At 37.8% G+C, this 19,494-nt stretch overlaps 1 protein-coding gene across 2 annotated transcripts; it reads right to left on the bottom strand.

The window, feature by feature from the left end:
* Positions 1-6,736: 6,736 nt before the first annotated feature.
* On the bottom strand, positions 6,737-11,422 carry LOC150079604 (actin 403-like). 2 transcript variants are annotated; one of them, XM_090383624.1, is made up of 4 exons: positions 11,279-11,422; positions 10,297-10,452; positions 8,235-8,721; positions 6,737-7,648 (listed from the first exon to the last, which is right to left on the bottom strand). In XM_090383624.1, the coding sequence occupies exons 2-4, from the start codon at positions 10,420-10,422 to the stop codon at positions 7,131-7,133; spliced, it is 1,131 nt and encodes a 376-aa protein (XP_090239750.1). In that variant the 5' UTR covers positions 10,423-10,452; positions 11,279-11,422; the 3' UTR covers positions 6,737-7,130. The 2 variants fall into 2 exon arrangements, with proteins under 2 accessions (XP_090239750.1, XP_090239751.1); XM_090383625.1 differs by lacking the exon at positions 11,279-11,422 and adding an exon at positions 11,229-11,247.
* Positions 11,423-19,494: the final 8,072 nt, after the last annotated feature.

Raw genomic sequence — 19,494 nt, 5'->3', positions numbered from 1 at the left:
ACTAAGTATGGACGCTGGTCCTTAAGTTTTGTACACCAGTGTATAACTTTACTTCAACTTACCAAGTTCAAGCTCAATGTTCAGTATTGACTTAATACTGATTTGTATTTAGTTACTTAATGGAAATTCGAGCAAATAACAAAAAGACACCGACATTGTGGCTACACACCCATCATGGCCAACGATGAAATCTGCATTGCGCACTTTACAGTGACTTTGATTCGTTTCACCTATAAAAAATGTATTTTGGGAAGTTTACAATGGCAACCAACTACCAGATATTCACTGGAATGCATTATCTCCGACTTCCAAACTTATACATTAATCAAGCGTTCTTCCATGACTTTCAACAGCGACAACATTATAAATAAATATTAAATTAATAATCACATAGCAGAAACTTGGGAAAACTCGGATTAGCTAATGGATTTAGAATCATCCTTATTGCACACACACTGGAATTTACTGTAAGAAACAACTACCTTATGGTTTGAAACCGAGCAGTAAATCTGTGTCAAACTATAATGACCCACATCGGTCTAATAACAACAAAGCAGTTTTTTCTCTCTCTCCCTCCCTCCCTATTGAAATATAAATATGAAGTTATACAAGTGAGGAAAACACAGAGTAGAACTTCTTCATGAGTAATTTTACCTCCAGGTAAGTGATGTGGTTCCAACCTGTGTTTTTATAAGCATGAATAATTTATATAATGTGCAGCTCTGTAAGGTGATAGATCGATTTCTATTGGATACTCGGAATTTGCATGCCAGGATGCCTATTATATCAAATATTCGCCTTCGGTGACACTGTTCACAGTAAAATATGCATGAAAAACCTTTTGTTCTGTTAATTTTGTAGAGCAGTGTATATAAATTCAGTGATCAATGAATAGGACGTACTAAAGATATCATGGAGTTTCAAAAGGGCATTGTGGGAGCTCGTACTTCAGGTGCTTCCATGTCGGAAAGGACACGTCTTGTCGGTTGCTCACGGCCTACTGTGATTAAGGTGTACAAAGAATGATGTCGAAACGGTCACACTACCTCCCGCCGAAAGAACTGTAAAGGATTACACAAGGTGGATGTTTGTGTTAAGCAAAGATTGCAGCCTGTTGTGTGGGCTCGACGGCAGGTCACTATGCCACAGTTGACATCGCAATACGAAATGGGGACTGAAAGAACAATATCCCAAATGACATTGCGCCGCATATGTATGGGGTTCCACAGCAGACAACGCAAAAGACCCTCTCCTCACCGTTGATCATTGTCGACGGCGATGTGATGTCAACAATACGCAGGTGGGACACTGGAGGACTGGAAACGAGTGTGCTGGTCGAGTGAGTCCAAATACCTGATGCAACGCGCTGACGGACGCTTTCGTATGTGGCACAAGCAACACGAATCCATGGATCCGATGTGCGTGGTGCTCATTACCCAGGAAGGTGGCGGTGGTTGCTTGATTTGGGACATGTCCTGGTGCGTATGGACCAACATTTCACTGGTACGTGTTTTAGTGGGACTGGCTCACCTTCGTGTGGTGTGGACGAGTACCCAGAATCATCTGTCCACCATATGTCCATATGCTTAATATGGGACATGTTTTACTGGCAAGGATTATGACTCCTGGTGCATATGGATCAATATTTCACTGGCGAGGTCCACCGGCATCTCTTATAGCATATGCACCCTGCTGTAAAGATATCACCCATTTTGATTGACTCCAAATTCATCTGACCTCAAATAAATGTGGACAACGGAGAGTCCCACTTGGGGCCCAATGGTCAGAACATCAAAACATGACACTACACAACGCTAACACACACATTACACTTTTAAACCTCTGACCTTAACAGAGTTCTGTGATACACAGAGTACACAACACGAAGATGTGGGGAACTCATGGGACCATTAGACATCTACACTTTAATCCACTTGTGGGTGTTTTAGAACAGAAAGCGAGGCATATGGACACGCAACCGTTATCTCTTCCAACACCACGGAAAGCGTAGCAGGCAGCAGATCCCTACGGATGTCTTCAGATATCTAGTAGAGTGAATATGGTTATTATATATATCATTGAACAACATTGAATAATACTCCCGAACATTATTACAGATCAACAAGTTTATATTATGCAGCTTACATCAAAATACTCTTGTCAGATCACAAAGCAGTTGAAATGATGCTTTATGTGAAATCTAGCAAAGCTCTTTCAATTCTTTCTTGTTATAGGCTCTCCAAACGACAGGAAATATAGACTTCCGATTTTTTTTTTTTTTTTTTTTTTTTGTTTATTTAACTGTGTCAAACTTTTGGTGTTTTCTTATAGGACGAAACTCCCCCAACTGAAACAACAAAAGACTTACACTTTATGCATAAAATTTTCATCTTGAGATTTTTATATTGTTTCGAAGCAACTACACTCACATCCATTACTTACCTCTCCACTCTTTTATTCTTTCGCTCGTTCTGTTGATTCTCGGTCTCATTTCGCTGTTAGAGTAAACAATTTTCCAGCCCGCCTATCTACAAATCTCGGTCGTATGTTAAAATACCCGGACGACCGAGTTGTTTTGTTTCTCTTCATGCCTGCAATAACGAGCTCCACCTTCGCACTGTCTCTTCAAAATTATACAAGACGGTCGTCAGAAAACTTTCTCATTTGTTTCCCCCCACCTCCCGACCCTCCTTTAGATGACTTGCGAGGTGTTATTGCTTCATGGAAGCCGTTGTCGAAAATGACAATGTATAAAAGACAAAAGCCACTTCCTGTCGTTGTGCGTTGTAATGGAACAAAAAAGAGAGATAAAAATGGCCTCAATTCTTAGGGAAGGACATGTTTTATTTTTTTGGAGATAAAATTTTTCGTGTTCATTCTTCTCATATATTATTTACAGAGCAACAATCGGAAACCTGACATTGTGTATAATGACTGGTTTGTGTGCTGAACTTGCATAGGCTTGTTTTTGAATTTTCCATTTTTTTTTTTTTAATCTTCAATATCATGCAGAAGTTTTCTAAAGAAAGCTTCACGGTTAAGTCCTTATACTTCTATTTCATTAACAGTTAACCAAATGTTGTCCTTTTTAATTAACTGTTCAGTTTGAATTTTGGTTTTGTGTGTCCAATGTGGTCTGTAAGCCTAGACGTGTAATGGCATTGTCGACCGGTAGTGCACTCGATACTGTATTTTACTTTGATTGGGAGGGATGAGGTCTTGGGATCGAGGGGACAAAGCCCAATGGCCATTCTCTCTCTCTGGGTGCGCTCTCTGTTGTTGACAGTCACCTGAAACATGTCAGAAGAGATGGCAAACATGTCATAAACCTCGCTTTGAATTCAGAGAAAAAACAGGTTTCTCTATAAATTCTCTCTTAAATCTGCTGGTGGGGGCTCAGGTCTGGTGAATGCGAAGGCCAAAAATTCCTAGTGTTTTGGCTTCTCCCTGAACGTTGTCACAAAGCTGATTGGACACTGTTTTCATAGCAGAAGTGAACTATGAACTAGTAATGCTTGTGGAAAAATCTCAATGGAATTGACAGTTCCAAACACCACAATGTGAAAGAAATTTCTTTTCTGCAGACAGCACTGCATATACTTGGCCCTCTGGTGACGATCTTTTTAACTACAATTTTTTGCTGCAGAAACCTCCATTACAGGTATGTGAAAACCATATTTTTCTTAGGGGCTTCATTTCTTACAATCAATGACAATAAAAATTAATAAATCAACCGTGGAACAGTGCACTACTCCATAAGCTTTCACACCAATTGTACCATGGCCTCCGAGGGGGTGAGTTTGTAATTAACCGTAAATGAAAGTTTCCCAGTCCACCACTCATAATATGGAATCGTCTGGCTACTCAGTCTTTTCTGGTGACGATCTTTTTAACTACTATTTTTTGCTTCAGAAACCTCCATTACAGGTATGTGAAAACCATATTTTTCTTAGGGGCTTCATTTCTTACAATCAATGACAATAAAAATTAATAAATCAACCGTGGAACTGTGCACTACTCCATAAGCTTTCACACCAATTGTACCATGGCCTCCGAGGGGGTGGAGTTTGTAATTAACCGTAAATGAAAGTTTCCCAGTCCACCACTCATAATATGGAATCGTCTGGCTACTCATTAGTCTTTTCTGGTCATGCTGTTCTGCCAGGGATCCATAAACGCATGGATTCAAATCCAGTATGATGATCAGAACATAACTTCAAAGCGTCTACTCGATCGATTGGAAATGACCCTGTAATGGATTTTTTTTTTCGCAGGAGGAATTAAGTAAACTTGAAGGGTATACAGGTAGCAGTTGGTATTCAACTTTTACTCAAGGCCTGTCATTGCCAGCAGATGAAACATCACTCATGTGTGTAATATTCTGAATTTAAAAGCGTTTTCGTGGGAATTGCCCTAACTTAGACATGCGCATTCTGTTTATTGATATACCCACTGAAGAATCAATTCATTCTTCATTGGTGGGTATAATGAATAACTGTTTACAAATATTGCAGAAGTGGGTCCAGTTTCTTCTGTCACCTGTTAGGAATTTTTATCTGAAGTTTGCAGGGAAACATTGTCGTGGTGGATAATGGTTATTAAGGTTGATTAAAATACAAATATTTTATCCACTTAACCTATGAGCTTCCTGTAGCCTCATCATGCCACGTTTATTCACGTACACAAGGCCATCACACGATGTCCAGTATTAAAATTCCAATGTGTGCGTTACCACATTTATTGCCATACGTTTCTCTCTTGGCTGTTTTATATTTTCTGAAACTGGAAGGTTAATTTAAACAATGTGTTTTTTATCTATCACAAAGAATGCAGATTAACCTGTACAGATCCGTGTACTTGATCTGTGATGCAAGGCAAAATAAAGTTGTCCCTGGATAAATATATGGGGTAAACTCCTTCTGATGTAAACCGTTAGAAATACGATGCCTCCAACATATTTACGAAGAGTAAAGCGTTAGATAAACAGTTAATGCACACACAGATAGGTGCTAATTTATGCAGGGTTCTTACCTTTTATCAAACCGTATCCCACAATCGATAGTGGGTATGACTGTTACTGTGCAACAAGGCATCTTTCACACATGCAAAATAATTCCAGTGCTTAACAAGTGTGTACGCACAGGCCTATCATAGTTGCATGCTATTATTATACGGTACTATATGGGATTGGTTTCAAAAAGTAATGTGCTGACCAACACCAGATAAGTATGATCTTGGCTGCTGTTAACATTGAACTTGAAAACAAAATCCAAAGGAAATAAAAAGCGTACGCTATTATCAGAAAGATTACGTTTCATCACTCCACTCAAGGTCACTTTCCATACATTCTGGACTAGGTAACCAGTATAAGGCCAATTCTTGTCACTGCTGGGAGACTCTTTCCATATGTCTTACGGCACATGTCCAGATACTGCCACAATCGATAGCACAAAAGCAGTTTGGAAGCTCACACTTGAAAAAGCGAGCGTTCTTACTGAAAAGATAGCTTTTCTGGATGGCGACTAAACTATACAGTAAAGCAGTACACTGCCAAAATCAACAGGCTTATTAAGACCTTGTGAATAGCGTACTCACATCACGTTTAGCGTCTCTGCCTAAAGCTGCACAGGAGTAATTAATTCCACCACAGTTGTTTTGTTCATACATGAAAGTATTGGTCAATGAGGCCAAACCAAAAAGTACAAGTGTTGTACTTAGAGATGAGTAAAAACTTACAGCACCTTGTATATCCACCCCAAACCTCCCCACCCTAAACGAAGCCACCAATCTGCCATTTAATGCAGATTAAATCTAAACGCCAGTGCCCTTAATGCCGTGTGTGTATCTCTCCATTGAAATATAGGATTTTTATTTCTTCAAACTTAATTCTTTGTTAAGATTATTCTAACACTGTCATTCCAACCCAAAATTTTTGCAGTACACATTTACTAGATGTTTGTGGTCCATTACAAAATTGTTTAGTAATATGAATCTGTTCTGAAAAAAATCCTCTTAAGCTGTGTACTGTCACGAAGACAGTTCTAAAGAACTTTGTTATTTATTCAAACGCTAAATACTCCTCAGTCTGCTTCTCTAATAAGTTAAAGAATTGGACTGTTGATGTAAAGTTAAGTTTCTGAAAGTATCATCATTCTCTGATTAAATTAATGATTTTGTTTAGAACATAGTAATTCAACCCACTTGTAATGGGCTAATTATATTAATTTACCAATATAATCCAATTAGAAAAAAAGTTGAGAATGACATGAAATTGGTAATGTGATCTAGCTTTCAGAGAGAGCAAGTGGCTTATTTACAAAGACTGAGGCAGTTCGATTCAAAGACTTTGCAGTAGTCTTTCATGAAGTAGATTAAATCCAAGTTAAAGCTATATTCATTTAAAATATAGCTGAGTTTAAAGTGTTATATGTCTAAAGCCTAGTGGTACAAACAAATTTTACCCAATTTAGTATAGCAGTTGGTATTATCTGGGGCTCTGAATTCTTTTTGGAAAATTTTTTCCCTTCAGCCCAGAAGGAAATTTTCCATAATTAAAATTTTATTACATTAGCTTGTTTTCTATTGCCCAAAGAAAAAATCTAATTAGAAGTGTATAACAGAGATCAGTTCACTGCCATGTACTGAAGTGATCTCTGCACCAACTCCCTCTATTACCTGTGCTGAATTAATCTTCACCTGTAAAAAAAAAGTTTTTTTAGTAAAGGTGCTGAAACGATTATTTCAGAAGAGCAAGGTAAGCTAGCTCATCTATTTGAAGATAAATAGAAGACAAAGTATTCTCATCTAACAAAACCTGTTATTCCACATAGCATACAACACAATATAAATACAAATATTTTCACAATGTGCTTTACGCTAGATTTATCTGTACAGTATTCAAAGTGCTGCAACGAAAAAGAATGCTGAAACAATACAATTTTGTTGTATAAATATGAATATAAAAGAACTTGAAGATTTTAGAAGCACAATTAACACAGTGAAGCCTAACATAGGCGTTGTTTGGCCATCTTTCACAGTCCAGTTAGTGGCAATATTTTCTTTGGAAGCCAACGGCCACTGGTTTATTGATGGCGCACATGAAGTCCTTGAGTTAACGGTGAAATGGTTATTTAGAAACACTTGCGGTGGACGATGCTTGGTCCGGATTCGTCGTACTCTTGCTTAGAAATCCACATCTGTTGGAAGGTGGAGAGAGATGCCAAGATAGAACCTCCAATCCAGACGGAGTACTTTCTTTCTGGTGGAGCAATGATCTTGATTTTCATTGTGCTCGGAGCCAGAGCAGTAATTTCCTTCTGCATCCTGTCGGCAATACCTGGGTACATTGTAGTGCCTCCAGACAATACTGTGTTGGCGTACAGATCCTTACGGATATCGACATCGCACTTCATGATGGAGTTGTAGGTTGTCTCATGGATACCACAGGATTCCATACCCAAGAAGGATGGCTGGAACAATGCTTCGGGACATCTGAACCTTTCGTTACCGATGGTGATGACTTGACCATCAGGAAGTTCGTAAGACTTCTCAAGAGAAGAGGAAGATGCTGCAGTAGCCATTTCTTGCTCGAAGTCAAGAGCTACATAACACAGCTTTTCCTTGATGTCACGGACGATTTCTCTTTCGGCTGTCAGAAAGAGAAAAGGCTTGTTAAGTATTAACATACTAAGCAGCATTTAACTTAGATTAAGTCAGCTTAAGACTTCTAAAATCAAATTAAAAACGCTCGAGTAAGTTAGAATTAAAATATTCTTTCTGACCAGAAACCCAATCTATGTTTGAAAATAAACATTAATTTTGCCAATTCTAGCCCCTCTCATCTCGGGCTCTGAAAAGATGCTACAAGTTGTAATTTAAGTTACTTTGAACTGAAAAGTGTTCAATGTTTCACAAAAGTTCCAATACATAATTTTGTGATCTGAATACGCGAATTACAACCTGCAAGTAGGTTAAAACACGTAATTCTAAATGCGTATCTTGTTTCAGTAAAGAAACAAGGCTTCGCTAATTTAGTGAAGCTGAGTTTTTAGTACTGATATCTTTTTGATATGTGCAAGCCAGAAGTACATTTAGCTTACTTCAATTGGGAAAAGTAAGTAAGTGAAAAGTTCCCCAAACATGTTTTAAGTTTATCAAACTCATACGCGACTGCTGGAAGACAGCAAGTTTTAAATACGTAAAATCAAATTGCTAGGACACTGTTAGAAACTCACCTGTTGTAGTGAAGGAGTAGCCTCTCTCCGTAAGGATTTTCATCAGGTAGTCTGTTAGGTCACGACCAGCCAGATCAAGACGTAGGATAGCATGTGGAAGAGCATAACCTTCGTAGATGGGTACAGTATGGGAAACTCCGTCTCCAGAGTCCAAGACAATACCTGTAGTACGACCGGATGCGTAGAGAGACAAGACAGCTTGGATGGCCACGTACATGGCTGGGGTGTTGAAGGTTTCGAACATGATTTGAGTCATCTTTTCACGGTTAGCCTTTGGATTCAGAGGAGCTTCCGTAAGAAGAACGGGGTGTTCTTCTGGGGCTACTCGAAGTTCGTTGTAGAAGGTATGGTGCCAGATTTTTTCCATATCATCCCAGTTGGTTACAATACCGTGCTCGATGGGGTACTTCAGAGTCAGGATACCCCTCTTGCTCTGAGCCTCATCGCCTACGTAGCTATCTTTCTGGCCCATACCGACCATGACACCCTGCAAGCAAAACAGATTTGCAATGCAGCAAATATCTTAACAGTTAAGCTACACACATTGTTGAAAGAAATTAAATTTATTCTAACGAATTTTAATAGCAAAACTACTATTAGAAGGGATACGATCTGAAATTTTAGAGCCATTATTAGTGGATAAAATCCATCGATAAAAGTGCCGAGGCAATTAAGGCCAAGAGGCGTCGACTAGCCTGTTTTTGGGAACAAAGACAGGTTCCTGGAAGGAGAGGCCACGAGAACTAAGTGAAAGAGCTCGAGTCCTTGCCATCAAGATGGGATTAGAGCAGTCTTTTCCAACGTGAAATGGAAAATGCGATCGTAGCCAAATGTTCTAGCAAAAAAACTAGACATAGTAGTTTTGCCAACTACTAAACCAACGGTTTCCAGCCTATACCTGTACCACGCTAGTTAATTTTTTTAAGGGGTGTGGAGAAATACAAAATATTTGTCCACACCAAGTGACTTGAGTTTAGCCATCTGCCTATGTGTCAAGAGGATAAGAAAACCAAAAACTAGCGAGACATTCCGTTTTATTAGTCATGGAGTTTCTTTTATTCTCTTTCCAAATAGGCGGACTTTTAAAAAAAATTAAAAATTCATTTCTGGTCGGTGTTGACCAAAATATTATTTGCGGGATAGCTTTCATTGCTGAATACAGGTATTCAAAGCATTTCGGTCACCCTATTACAATTTAGAGGGCAAGATTTTGCTTTATTAACAATAAGACTACTTTTTGCTAGTGGTACTAGGTTAGGTTTAAACCCTAAACCTAACCTAGTACCACCCATAGAGTTTAAACTCTATGGCCTAGACCATTTCTTAAACCCTAGTATTTAGACCTCTGGTCTAAATACTAGGGTTTAAGAAATGGTCTAGGCCATAGAACTAACAACTATTCATTAGTGCAATAATCGATTGCAAGTCACTGACTTGACTAGTTCCATTTCCCATACACCATGAGCACAAGTTCAAATTAGTAAATATATTTATTAAAGCGAAAGTCGATTTTGATCTAAGAATTTTGATATCGTATCATCTGATTTGTGATGAAAGCGTACGAAATCATTTTGGTACTAAACCAAGTTCAAGTTAGTACTAATGCAAAAGATTCCTTGCCACAGCACAGGTTAACAGAAGCAATTTTAATAATTTAACTAATCCTGCGTTATATCTTCTTATTCATTAAATTTTGATTAAGTTAAATTCCGGTTTTTAAAGTATTTCAGCAGAAACTGATTTAACTATTAGATCAAGTTTATAATAGCAAGTTAACACCTATGAAGACGAACTATTCCTCCCCTCTCCTCATTAAGCATTAGATAAGTTCAAATTAGGCTAGCAATGACAGATTGTCAATTTTTTCCTGTATAGAGGCACTTTCAATTATTAATAGCAGTGCGACACTACATTGTCACCAAAGAAGGTGATAGGAGTTGCAACTACTCCACCCAGCCTGCCTTCATAGTTTTTGCCACACCCAAATCCCAAGCAAGACATATTTAATACTTATAATCGCGCAAAGTTGTTCGAAATAGTTCAAATAAAAGCATATTCTTACCTGATGCCTTGGACGGCCCACAATGGAGGGGAAAACTGCACGTGGAGCATCATCTCCAGCAAAGCCGGCTTTGCACATACCGGAACCATTGTCTACAACAAGAGCGGCAACATCGTCGTCACACATGATTGCGTTAGTAAGATGTTAATCGGAGCGCTGTCAAAAGGAAAAAAACGGGTACATGTAAGACTCAAACTTCAAGATACACTAGATGAGATTTCCTACCTGTTATATTCAATTTATTATTACTTGAATTATGCCATTTGATTCAGGTAACTAAAGGGGGGTAGCCGTATCATGTGCCACGCCCATTTCCCCAATTAATGGAAATTACCGTTTCAATCTGTCTAAACCCCCTTTTAAAATACGATCTTTCTCTCCCTTCTGGGGACTTGTTAGCTATTTCTACTAGAAGAACTCGCTTTTTTTTAATGCACTTAGATTGAGTGCAAAGATTAAATCAAACCATACGAGAACTTGAATACTTCTTTAGTAATACTCAGTTAAAGACCGTTCATTTAAAAATATGAAGTACTCAGCGGTAAGTGGCACCGTTAATCTATTAAAAACAGCAAATTTAAATTATTAGCCAAAAGACAACACTTAGCAAGTCTGCAATTACATTTTACAGTAAGGTAACTATAGAAACGCCCTGCACTTATCACACCAAAAGTGTGCAGCGTTCTTTAGTTGTAAAAGAGTCAGTATCGTTTGGCCAATACAAAAATGGCAGCTCAGCGATCACAAGTTGAGCTTTATCAGTCGCTTCAAAATTCCATCTTTCTTTCTTTTTTATGGATTAGCAATCCAAAAAAAAAAAAAGTTGCACCTTTCTATTCACTTATTATCCCAACTGTACAAAGTTACACACACACGTTTTCGTCAATAATCGCCGAATAAAATTAACTTTTCGAAGCTATCACAGGACTTACCAACCGCAGTGCAAACACGGTAACAAAGAACGAGAGAAGAGCACACTTACAAGAGGTAATATCCTGACAGCTGGCTACTGTTGCTACAGCGGAAAAACTGTACCTACTGAACGAAGGATGCCGGCTTTTATCCCACATGTATCTCGACCACAGGAAACTGTTCGGTCGGACGGGACACTTTACCATATATGGTAGGACGTGAAACCACCTTGTGAACGGAGAAGCTAATTAGGAAGTCGTTCTCTACTCTCATTGGTCGCCTGGGGCGATGTTATAACCATATACGACATCGTCTGAGGGAAACGCCGGCTCTTGTAGCCAATGAGAGGGCGGGATTGCTTGATGACCATATATGGAAGAGGCAGCATGTCGGATGACTGTGACCCGGAATCGGTGTGTGTGCGTGCGTGTGAGCGAACGAACAGAGCCGAGTGTAGGAATAGCTCACAACCATCGGAGGTAGAGACATTCCCGCAGTGTTCAAGGTTAACTAACTCCCAAAATATTTCCCTGATAACGGCACGGATTTGTCAAGGTTCACTGAATAAGTGGTTTATACACAATTGTTCGTTTTCGCTAAATAAAAAATAAGAAAATAATTGTCTGAAGCCATCCTTGATTTTTAAGGGCGATTAAGGCTTAGTAAAGTAACCCGATTGTGTGTAGAATGTCAGTTGAGTTTCTGATAACAAATAACTTGGTTGCTCTCATTTTTCTGTGGTATGTGATGGTGGTTTTAGATAGAGAAGCACTTCGTGGAAGTGTTAGTAAGGTTATCACTACCTTCGCTCCCTCCCTCCCCTCATAACCGTGCCACTTCACACATACACCTTCTCATCCGTCCTCTTGCTCAAAGGGCATTGCCCTCGTCTGCAGTCAACGATATGCTGTATTTGTATAATATAAGCGTCTATAAGCCTCGCTTATTTGTTTCGTGTAGTCTTGGCCCTATCTTAGGGGCTTACTATGGTGACACAATTATTTGGATGTGTTGAAATGTGTGTTCAAAAACAATACGTGTTTTTCGCATAGCGTGCTGGATGATCGTTAATTGCTACAACGTTGGTAGAATCACAATGAATATTATCAATCAACAACTGCAACTTGCCACGAGTACTGCCCTATAGATAAGGCTTAGTGGTTTTAATTTATTAGGCCAGTATATTCTAAAAAATATTCACCATTTAAAACTTTATTATAAATTTTAAACAAAGGACGTTATGTAATTTGTGAACGGTTCCTAAGAGATTTCGTAATTATCATGCTACTAATATTATCAAAGTTACGTAAGTATTTATTTCTAAGTGATAAATAAAAAGTACTTGTTGCTTAGCAGCGTTGTGATATGTCATTTATTGACATTGGATAGAGAAAGGGGATACTTGACTCCCCCTGGGTTTTAAATATTACTTTTTTACAGCACTTAGTATAGTTGGCTGGGCTGTTAGAGTTTTCACATTGCATATTTCCAAAATAACAGTTTTCAAGCATTTCTAATAATAAAATAATGATTTCTACAAGAATTTCCAACGAGGTATGCCTTTCTCTTGATAAAAAAAAAAAACTGTTTTTTTTTTTTTTTTTTTTATAATGATACCAAACGTGAAAATTTGTTGAAATCTTACATTTTAGTATCGTGGATGAGTTGAAGGTTTGGAAGTCGGAAAAAGCTTATTGATCCGAGATCGTATTTCTGTAGGTTATAATCTTTGGTAAATGCAAAGGTAGAAAAGTTTTTCTAGAAAACAAAGTAGAAGGAATAAATGAAAGAAGAAAAGTCTGTTCAGCCAGTTGGTAGTTGTAGTTTTAATGGATACTTGCCAGTTAATGCATCTGGCTGGTTGTAGGAAGAGTTGGAACAACAGATACAAATTGAACTCTTTATTTTAAATTTAAAAAAACAGAGAGAGAGATGAGATGTTACCCTATTTAATTGCAAATCTAGGCTAAAGCTTTCAGTCTTCACTTTATTAGGTCATCGATAACATAAGTGACCTAATACAATTTTTCCTATCCTTTGGTTATTAGTAATTTGTTTCATAAATAAGCATCTTCTTTAATTTGAAAGAAATGTGGAGAAATGTGCTCTTATTATTATAGTATAATGTTTATAATAATTTATTCAAGTAAATTAAATTTATTTATTTTTTTTTTGAAGTAACTTCTTCCAATCAAAATCAAGAAGATGTAAAATACATGCTGTTAGGTTGATTGTAAGATGCCGAGGTCTTTGGTTTCTGGTTACTAATTATACTGTAAATCCTTAGCAAATGCTTAGAGCCCCTTTCTGAGGCTCAGATGCTTTGGACCATCAACTTAATTACTAGTTAATAATTAGTTATCAGCCCAATAGTTAAATATAGGGTTTTTAAAATTCTTGTTTCTTCTACGTTAAAGTGTACAAGAACTGCTCTACCCTAAGATCAGATCTAACACGTTTCGCCAAGTGTTTAACTTTTGGAGGGGATTGTAGAGGGGAATTGGCTTCTGAATGTGCAAGAACATCTTTAGATAAGTACCGAGGTCTTGCAAAATCCAAATTGGATGGACAGTGATCTCTCTTATCAGGACGGTTACAATTACCAGAGTGTCAAGTGGTATTTACACATTGCGAGAACAGGGTGGAAAACTCTGTTATCAGTTTCTACGGAAATTTCAGATGCTTGTCAAGTGATTTCCTTCTCTCTATTTCCCCCCCCTCTTGGATCTGTGTTAAGAGCTGTCTTCATAAAGTTGTTAGTAACTTGTGCAGTGAAAGCTCAAAATTATATAATTTTAGAAAACCAGTTTATGCTTATCCATACTTACGAAAGTTTTTCATCCCGAAGTCTGTTCCCAAAATCTAATTTTGACCCCTTAATTTTCTGCGAAAAGTGAGATGATTGAATAATTTAAAGAGTATCTATGGATAAAATATCAACTGTGTGTGTGTGTTGAAGCATTTTTATAATTACGAAGTGACAGTGACGATCTAAATTTACCTAAATGTGTGGGCTTTGCTTTGTTCCCCATTAAACATTTCCACCACTATTTCCTTATTTAATAATAAAATAATCTAAACTATTCAAAAGCACAACTTAAAGTTTAAAAATTACTAATACAGTGCGACCACCTACGCGGAGAGAACTAGGATAATAGAACAGTGGCGAGACTGTACAAGTATCATACCAACACCCTGATCTGGGAGAACGTGTGTTGGTAAATTATTAATGGTGGACATTTTAGGGACTGCAATTATTGGGCATGTACCCAACGGAACACTCTCTCTAATCAACTTACTGGGTAATTGAAAATGTACTTTGTGGGACAAAAATGAAATTACTTGTTTAGGCTTAACTTTATGGTTAACTCCAAAAAAATTCGATGATGCAATCGTGGTTCAGACGAACATATCCGCTCCACACCCGAAATATTACATCCAGTTCTTTGTGGCGATGTAAGACGCTGTACTTTACTTCCTCGGGCCAGACTCTCTCTCTTCCAGCTTCCAGACAGACATCAGTTACCATGACAACCGGCTATGCCTTCGCTGCTACCACAAAGTCACCGAAAAATACAGACGGTAGAAATCGATGCTTAATTGCGCCAATGTCCCTCATGCCTTTCCCTCCTTTTGATATATTTTTTTTTATTTGGTGTCTCGTCGGTTAACGCCCTTTCGTACGTTACTGAGAACTGTCTTTCGAAGACGAGTCTTCTTTAATTCTATAGTTGTATTATTTATAACTGCCACCTACTGGTAGGCATTTTGGTAACTATTGAAAGTGTTTATTTGATCGTGTTTTGATAGTACCTTGCACTGCCACAATTTATAAATTATATACGATGACAAGATGTATTTTGAAATATCAGCGCCCCCTAGTATTATCCAAATTAATAGAAATATCATAACTGGAATGGACAAAGATGGTGGCGTGTGATGACGTAACAGCCTAACTGCAGACGAAGTTGATTTTTTGTAGTTGACATTGATACACATTGAAAATGTTTGTTAACAAAACAAAAAGAGTTTTTTTTTTAATTAATAGTAATTTAATTTTCAAAATTAGATTATAAATTAAAAATCCAATACAAATTAAATTTAAAAAGACAGAAGATACTTGTTGACATTAGACTTGAATTTCTGTGGATTGTAATCTTAAGGAAATACGTGTGAAGGAAGGTTATTTCAGAGAACAGAAGTAGAATGGATAAATGAAGAAGAGGAGAATGTGGTTTTAGGAGTTGGACAGTGAATGGATGCCGAATGTGTTCGGGCTTGTTTTGAGAAGAGTGGGAAAATTACAGATGCCAATTCAATAGGTACGGTGCCCATGGAAGTTTCTGCAGAAAAAACATGCAGCAGAACCTGAACGTCTGTGAGATGAGATAAGAGTGGAGACGCTTTGTAAGAGATGGGTCATTAATGTGACTGTTATTTTGAATGGAGTCTAGAAGCCCGAGAGACCTTGGAGAGCACAGCACAGATGTGAGAACAGCGTTCTCACATCTGTGCTGTGCTCAGAGATTTGCACAGAGTGAGTAGTTCTTTAGAAGAAAAGTAACACCTAGAGCAAAAAAGAAAATTCTCAGTTGTTTTTAGATGCAGAAGAAGCAATGTTTGTGATGCGCTTATCCCAATATAGAGGGTAGGATAATCCCCAATAGAGATGTGATCTTGTCTAGAAACTTGAGTGCAGTCGAAGATGACCATAAGAGCAGTAGACTTTTTTTTTTTGCAAGAAAGGACTAAGGTTTAGAAAAGTTTCTTTGCTCCGTTCTAGAATTACCTGGAGATTGACATTTAAAGAATTGGTGATGGATATTCCAGAAGTTGATTTTTTGTGCGTGACAAAGTTAATATTGTTAAAATTTTGTACAGTGTTTATATTTATTTATGAAACTTATGTAAACAATGACTCTGTATCATTTAAAAGATTTTTAAATACAATTGGTTGGCGTTGGAAAGAAGAAATATGTATCGCGTGCGCGACCTCAAAGGGTTCCAATTCTTAGCAGTTTGTATTATGGTCCACATAAGCTAGTATATCACTAGTGATCGACACTGATAGAATCCACATTGGCGATCATTGATCAGATGGAAGGTTTCGAAATAGTTCAGGAGTTAGCAGTTAATGGATTCCTCCATTACTAAGCTAAGTGGAGCAGTGTGATAATTGAACGGGAGGTTTCTGTTCACCCTTTTTATGAACTGGCTGGATATGAGCAAATTTCCAAGCAGAAGGGAAAAACGCTACTAGAATAGACACGTGTAAAAAGGCGGCAGCAATGGTAGCACAACTTTTGAGAACAAGTGTAGAAGGGAATTCAGGACCTGGAGTTTTCATAGTATCAAGATTGCTCAAAATTCTTTCAATAACCTTCCATTGGAAGACCATGGGAGGCATTGAGTGGGATGTGTTTTTATGGTAGGAGGATTGTCGATACAAGAGTTAAAAGAAAGACAGGATGCTAGTATATCGGCTTTATCTTTAACTGTAGGTGCAATAGAACCAACAGATGTGGGAGAACAGAGGTTGCAGCCAATATTTTTCGTAAGAGACTAGAATACTTGATTACATTTGGACAAGATGCAAGTCTACTCTTAGCCTGTTTAAAATCGAATTTGGATTGATTAATAACTTCTGCAGTTGTTGCGAGCTTTAGTATAGACAGAAGATGAAGATTTAGATACAAGCCAATTGTGGCATGCAATATTCTTATCTTTGACAGCCGTAGCACATTTATTGGAAAACCAAGGTTTAGACAGTCAACACAGGAATTCCGTCCCTCTGGTGATATAGAGGGGATAAGAAACCTGTGTGATTTGAACGTCAAGCCTCCACCCCTGCTTACGTTGGTTCACGCCTGAGTATTGACCATCTCAGTATACTTTATGCAGGCCTTGCGATGGGGTACACCCAGGGTTGCTAATAGTCCCACCATCGTGGTGAAGCTGCAAGAAGAGGATTTAGTTGTCTTAAAACGACTGGACTTCACCGAAATTCGGTCCACATGCCACACGACTGGGATCTGTATATCAGTTCCATCCGCGTTTTAAACTCCAGGTAGCAAGTCTTGGCCTGTCATATTCTGGATGAATGGTTATGACAAGCCTCATTGACTATTTAAATTCAGTAAGGCAGCAATTATAAAAAAAAAAACAAACAAAAACTGTTGTCATGGTATTTGAACAAAACCAACCAGTGAATCAGCATTAGGAAGACGGACGTATTTGGAGTACCACTCTGATAAGGTCTGGGGGATTTCGGACTCGTCTAAAGATCCACTTCATCGAGAGGCGCTCTCGTGAGAATAAATAACACACGAAAGATTTTTGTGTCATATTTGACTAAGCTGATATCACACCGGGGAACTGATTCCTGATATTAGTTAGGGTGATAAGGGCCGACCACCTTCTTTAATATCTTTCTGGAAATTGCCTCGTGCCTGTTTCCACGGTATTAGCAATACGTGGAAAATATCTATTATTTCATCTGTATTTGTGATTGGAATAAAGGGGAGGATATTTAAAGATAACATTTTTTGGACGTAAGTCAGGGGTTATTATCTGTTGATTAACTGTAACCTGGGTTCTGATTTTTGTTTGTTTGTTTATTTGTTTTTTGGTGTTCATCTCTGAGTTAACATATGAAAATGAAGTTAGGATTATCGAGATAAAATAAAGTAGAGAAAATTTATTAAATCAATAATTTCATTCTTGTTTAGTGTAACTATTGCTACTTGATTTACTGTGTCATAAAGTTTCTAAAACCAATCTTTGGAACAAAAAAAAAAAAGAAAAGAAACGTTAGTCGTGCCCATTATTCGCGACGACCCCTAAACCACTACCCCAAAGACGTGTGTGATAGAAGTTCTGATTTTCTTTCTGGAATGTCTGGTTTATCTACCTGTGCTGCTATTGGTCTGTTCTCACGAGCAGCGTGGTGACCGTGATTTTCCGTCATAATTTCCCATGCAATAAATAGCGCGGTGTACTGGGAAAAATCTTATTTCTTCTCTCTCTCTCTTTCGGTTATCATGACCGCATAATTACTGCAAGCTTTATGGGATGCGTTTTCAAGGATAGCTCGGCAGTGGATGGCGTGCCACTCTCCAATGAGGAAATTGGCAGTTCCTACTTCAACTGGATAATTTATTTTGAATATAAGGAATGGGAAGTCTCCGCTGCCTTTCACTTTACCATCTTGGAGGGGTGTGAGAGAGAGAGAGACTTTGAATCTGTCTTTTTTGATTTCATTGCACAGATATGATTAGTATGTCAAAATTACATTGAATTTCTTTCTTCTTTCAATGTATGTTTTCTATCTCTTCCTCTCGTCTCATTCTTTCTCTTTTTTTCAGCTTTTCTTTCTCTCTTTCTGACCTTTTATTTATTTATTTTTCTATTTCCTTCTTCCTTTGCTATACTTTCTCATTCTTTTGTTTTCTCGCAGTTTCTTTTTTGTCCCCTTCATTCTTTCTTCTCTCCCTCAGTCACTCCCCTTCTCATTCTTTCGCTCTTTCATTGACTTTTAATCTTTCTTTTGCTCTTTCTCATTCTTTCCTTATTCTTTCTTTTTTTTTTCTCTCTCTTTGCTGGTTTTTTTTCCTTTTCTCATTCATTCTCTTTTTCGTCTCCCTCATTGATTCTCTTTATTTCATTCTTTTTTGTCTCCATTCCTTCTCTCCGCTTCTCTTTCCCATTCTTTTTCTCATTCTTTATTTTCCTCTTTTTGTCCTCTTTCTTTTTTATCTTTCTCTCATTCTCTCCCCTTCTTTATTTCTTCGCTCAGATAGGATCAGTATTTTAAAAGCTTATCGAACTACCCTGACCTTTTTTCTTCTCGCACTCATTTCTTTCTTTTATCGCTTTCTGTGTTTTAATTTTATTTTTCATTATATTTCAATCCCATCTTTTAATAAATTGTTTCCATTTACTTCTTTCCCCTTCTTGTTTATCTAATCATCTGAATATCTTCGGTTATAGTTTCACCAGTAAACCCGAACGTTCAATAATCTAGCTTATAATCACCAGAAGCAATAAATTTCGACCCTGACCTTCCACTCAATCATCAAAGGCACACTTGAGGAAGAGTTATGCCACTTTCAAATTTTCGCATGAACAAACAACCCTTGATGAAAATAGGAATGAACCATGGAAATAATACCACCTGTAGATGAGGCAACAGTACAACAGCACCTGTGAAAGATATCAAAAATCTTATCCAACCTGACTGAACTGTAACGTTCTTGTTTGGGAATACTGCGTCATTCAAATAATATA

The sequence above is a fragment of the Mastigoproctus giganteus genome, chromosome 10, assembly GCF_048544385.1.
Source record: "Mastigoproctus giganteus isolate SK-2022 chromosome 10, ASM4854438v1, whole genome shotgun sequence".
NCBI classification, from domain to species: domain Eukaryota; kingdom Metazoa; phylum Arthropoda; class Arachnida; order Uropygi; family Thelyphonidae; genus Mastigoproctus; species Mastigoproctus giganteus.
Note: the sequence above shows the minus strand (reverse complement) of the source record. Positions and strands in the feature narration are given on the sequence as shown.

Excerpts from the sequence above, each read along its gene's own strand:
- LOC150079604 (XM_090383624.1), bottom strand. The coding sequence starts at position 10,422 with ATGTGTGACGACGATGTTGCCGCTCTTGTTGTAGACAATGGTTCCGGT. Across the intron at positions 8,722-10,296 it reads TGGGCCGTCCAAGGCATCAG|GGTGTCATGGTCGGTATGGG; the intron begins GTAAGAATATGC and ends TTTTGCTTGCAG. Across the intron at positions 7,649-8,234 it reads CTACTCCTTCACTACAACAG|CCGAAAGAGAAATCGTCCGT; the intron begins GTGAGTTTCTAA and ends TCTTTCTGACAG.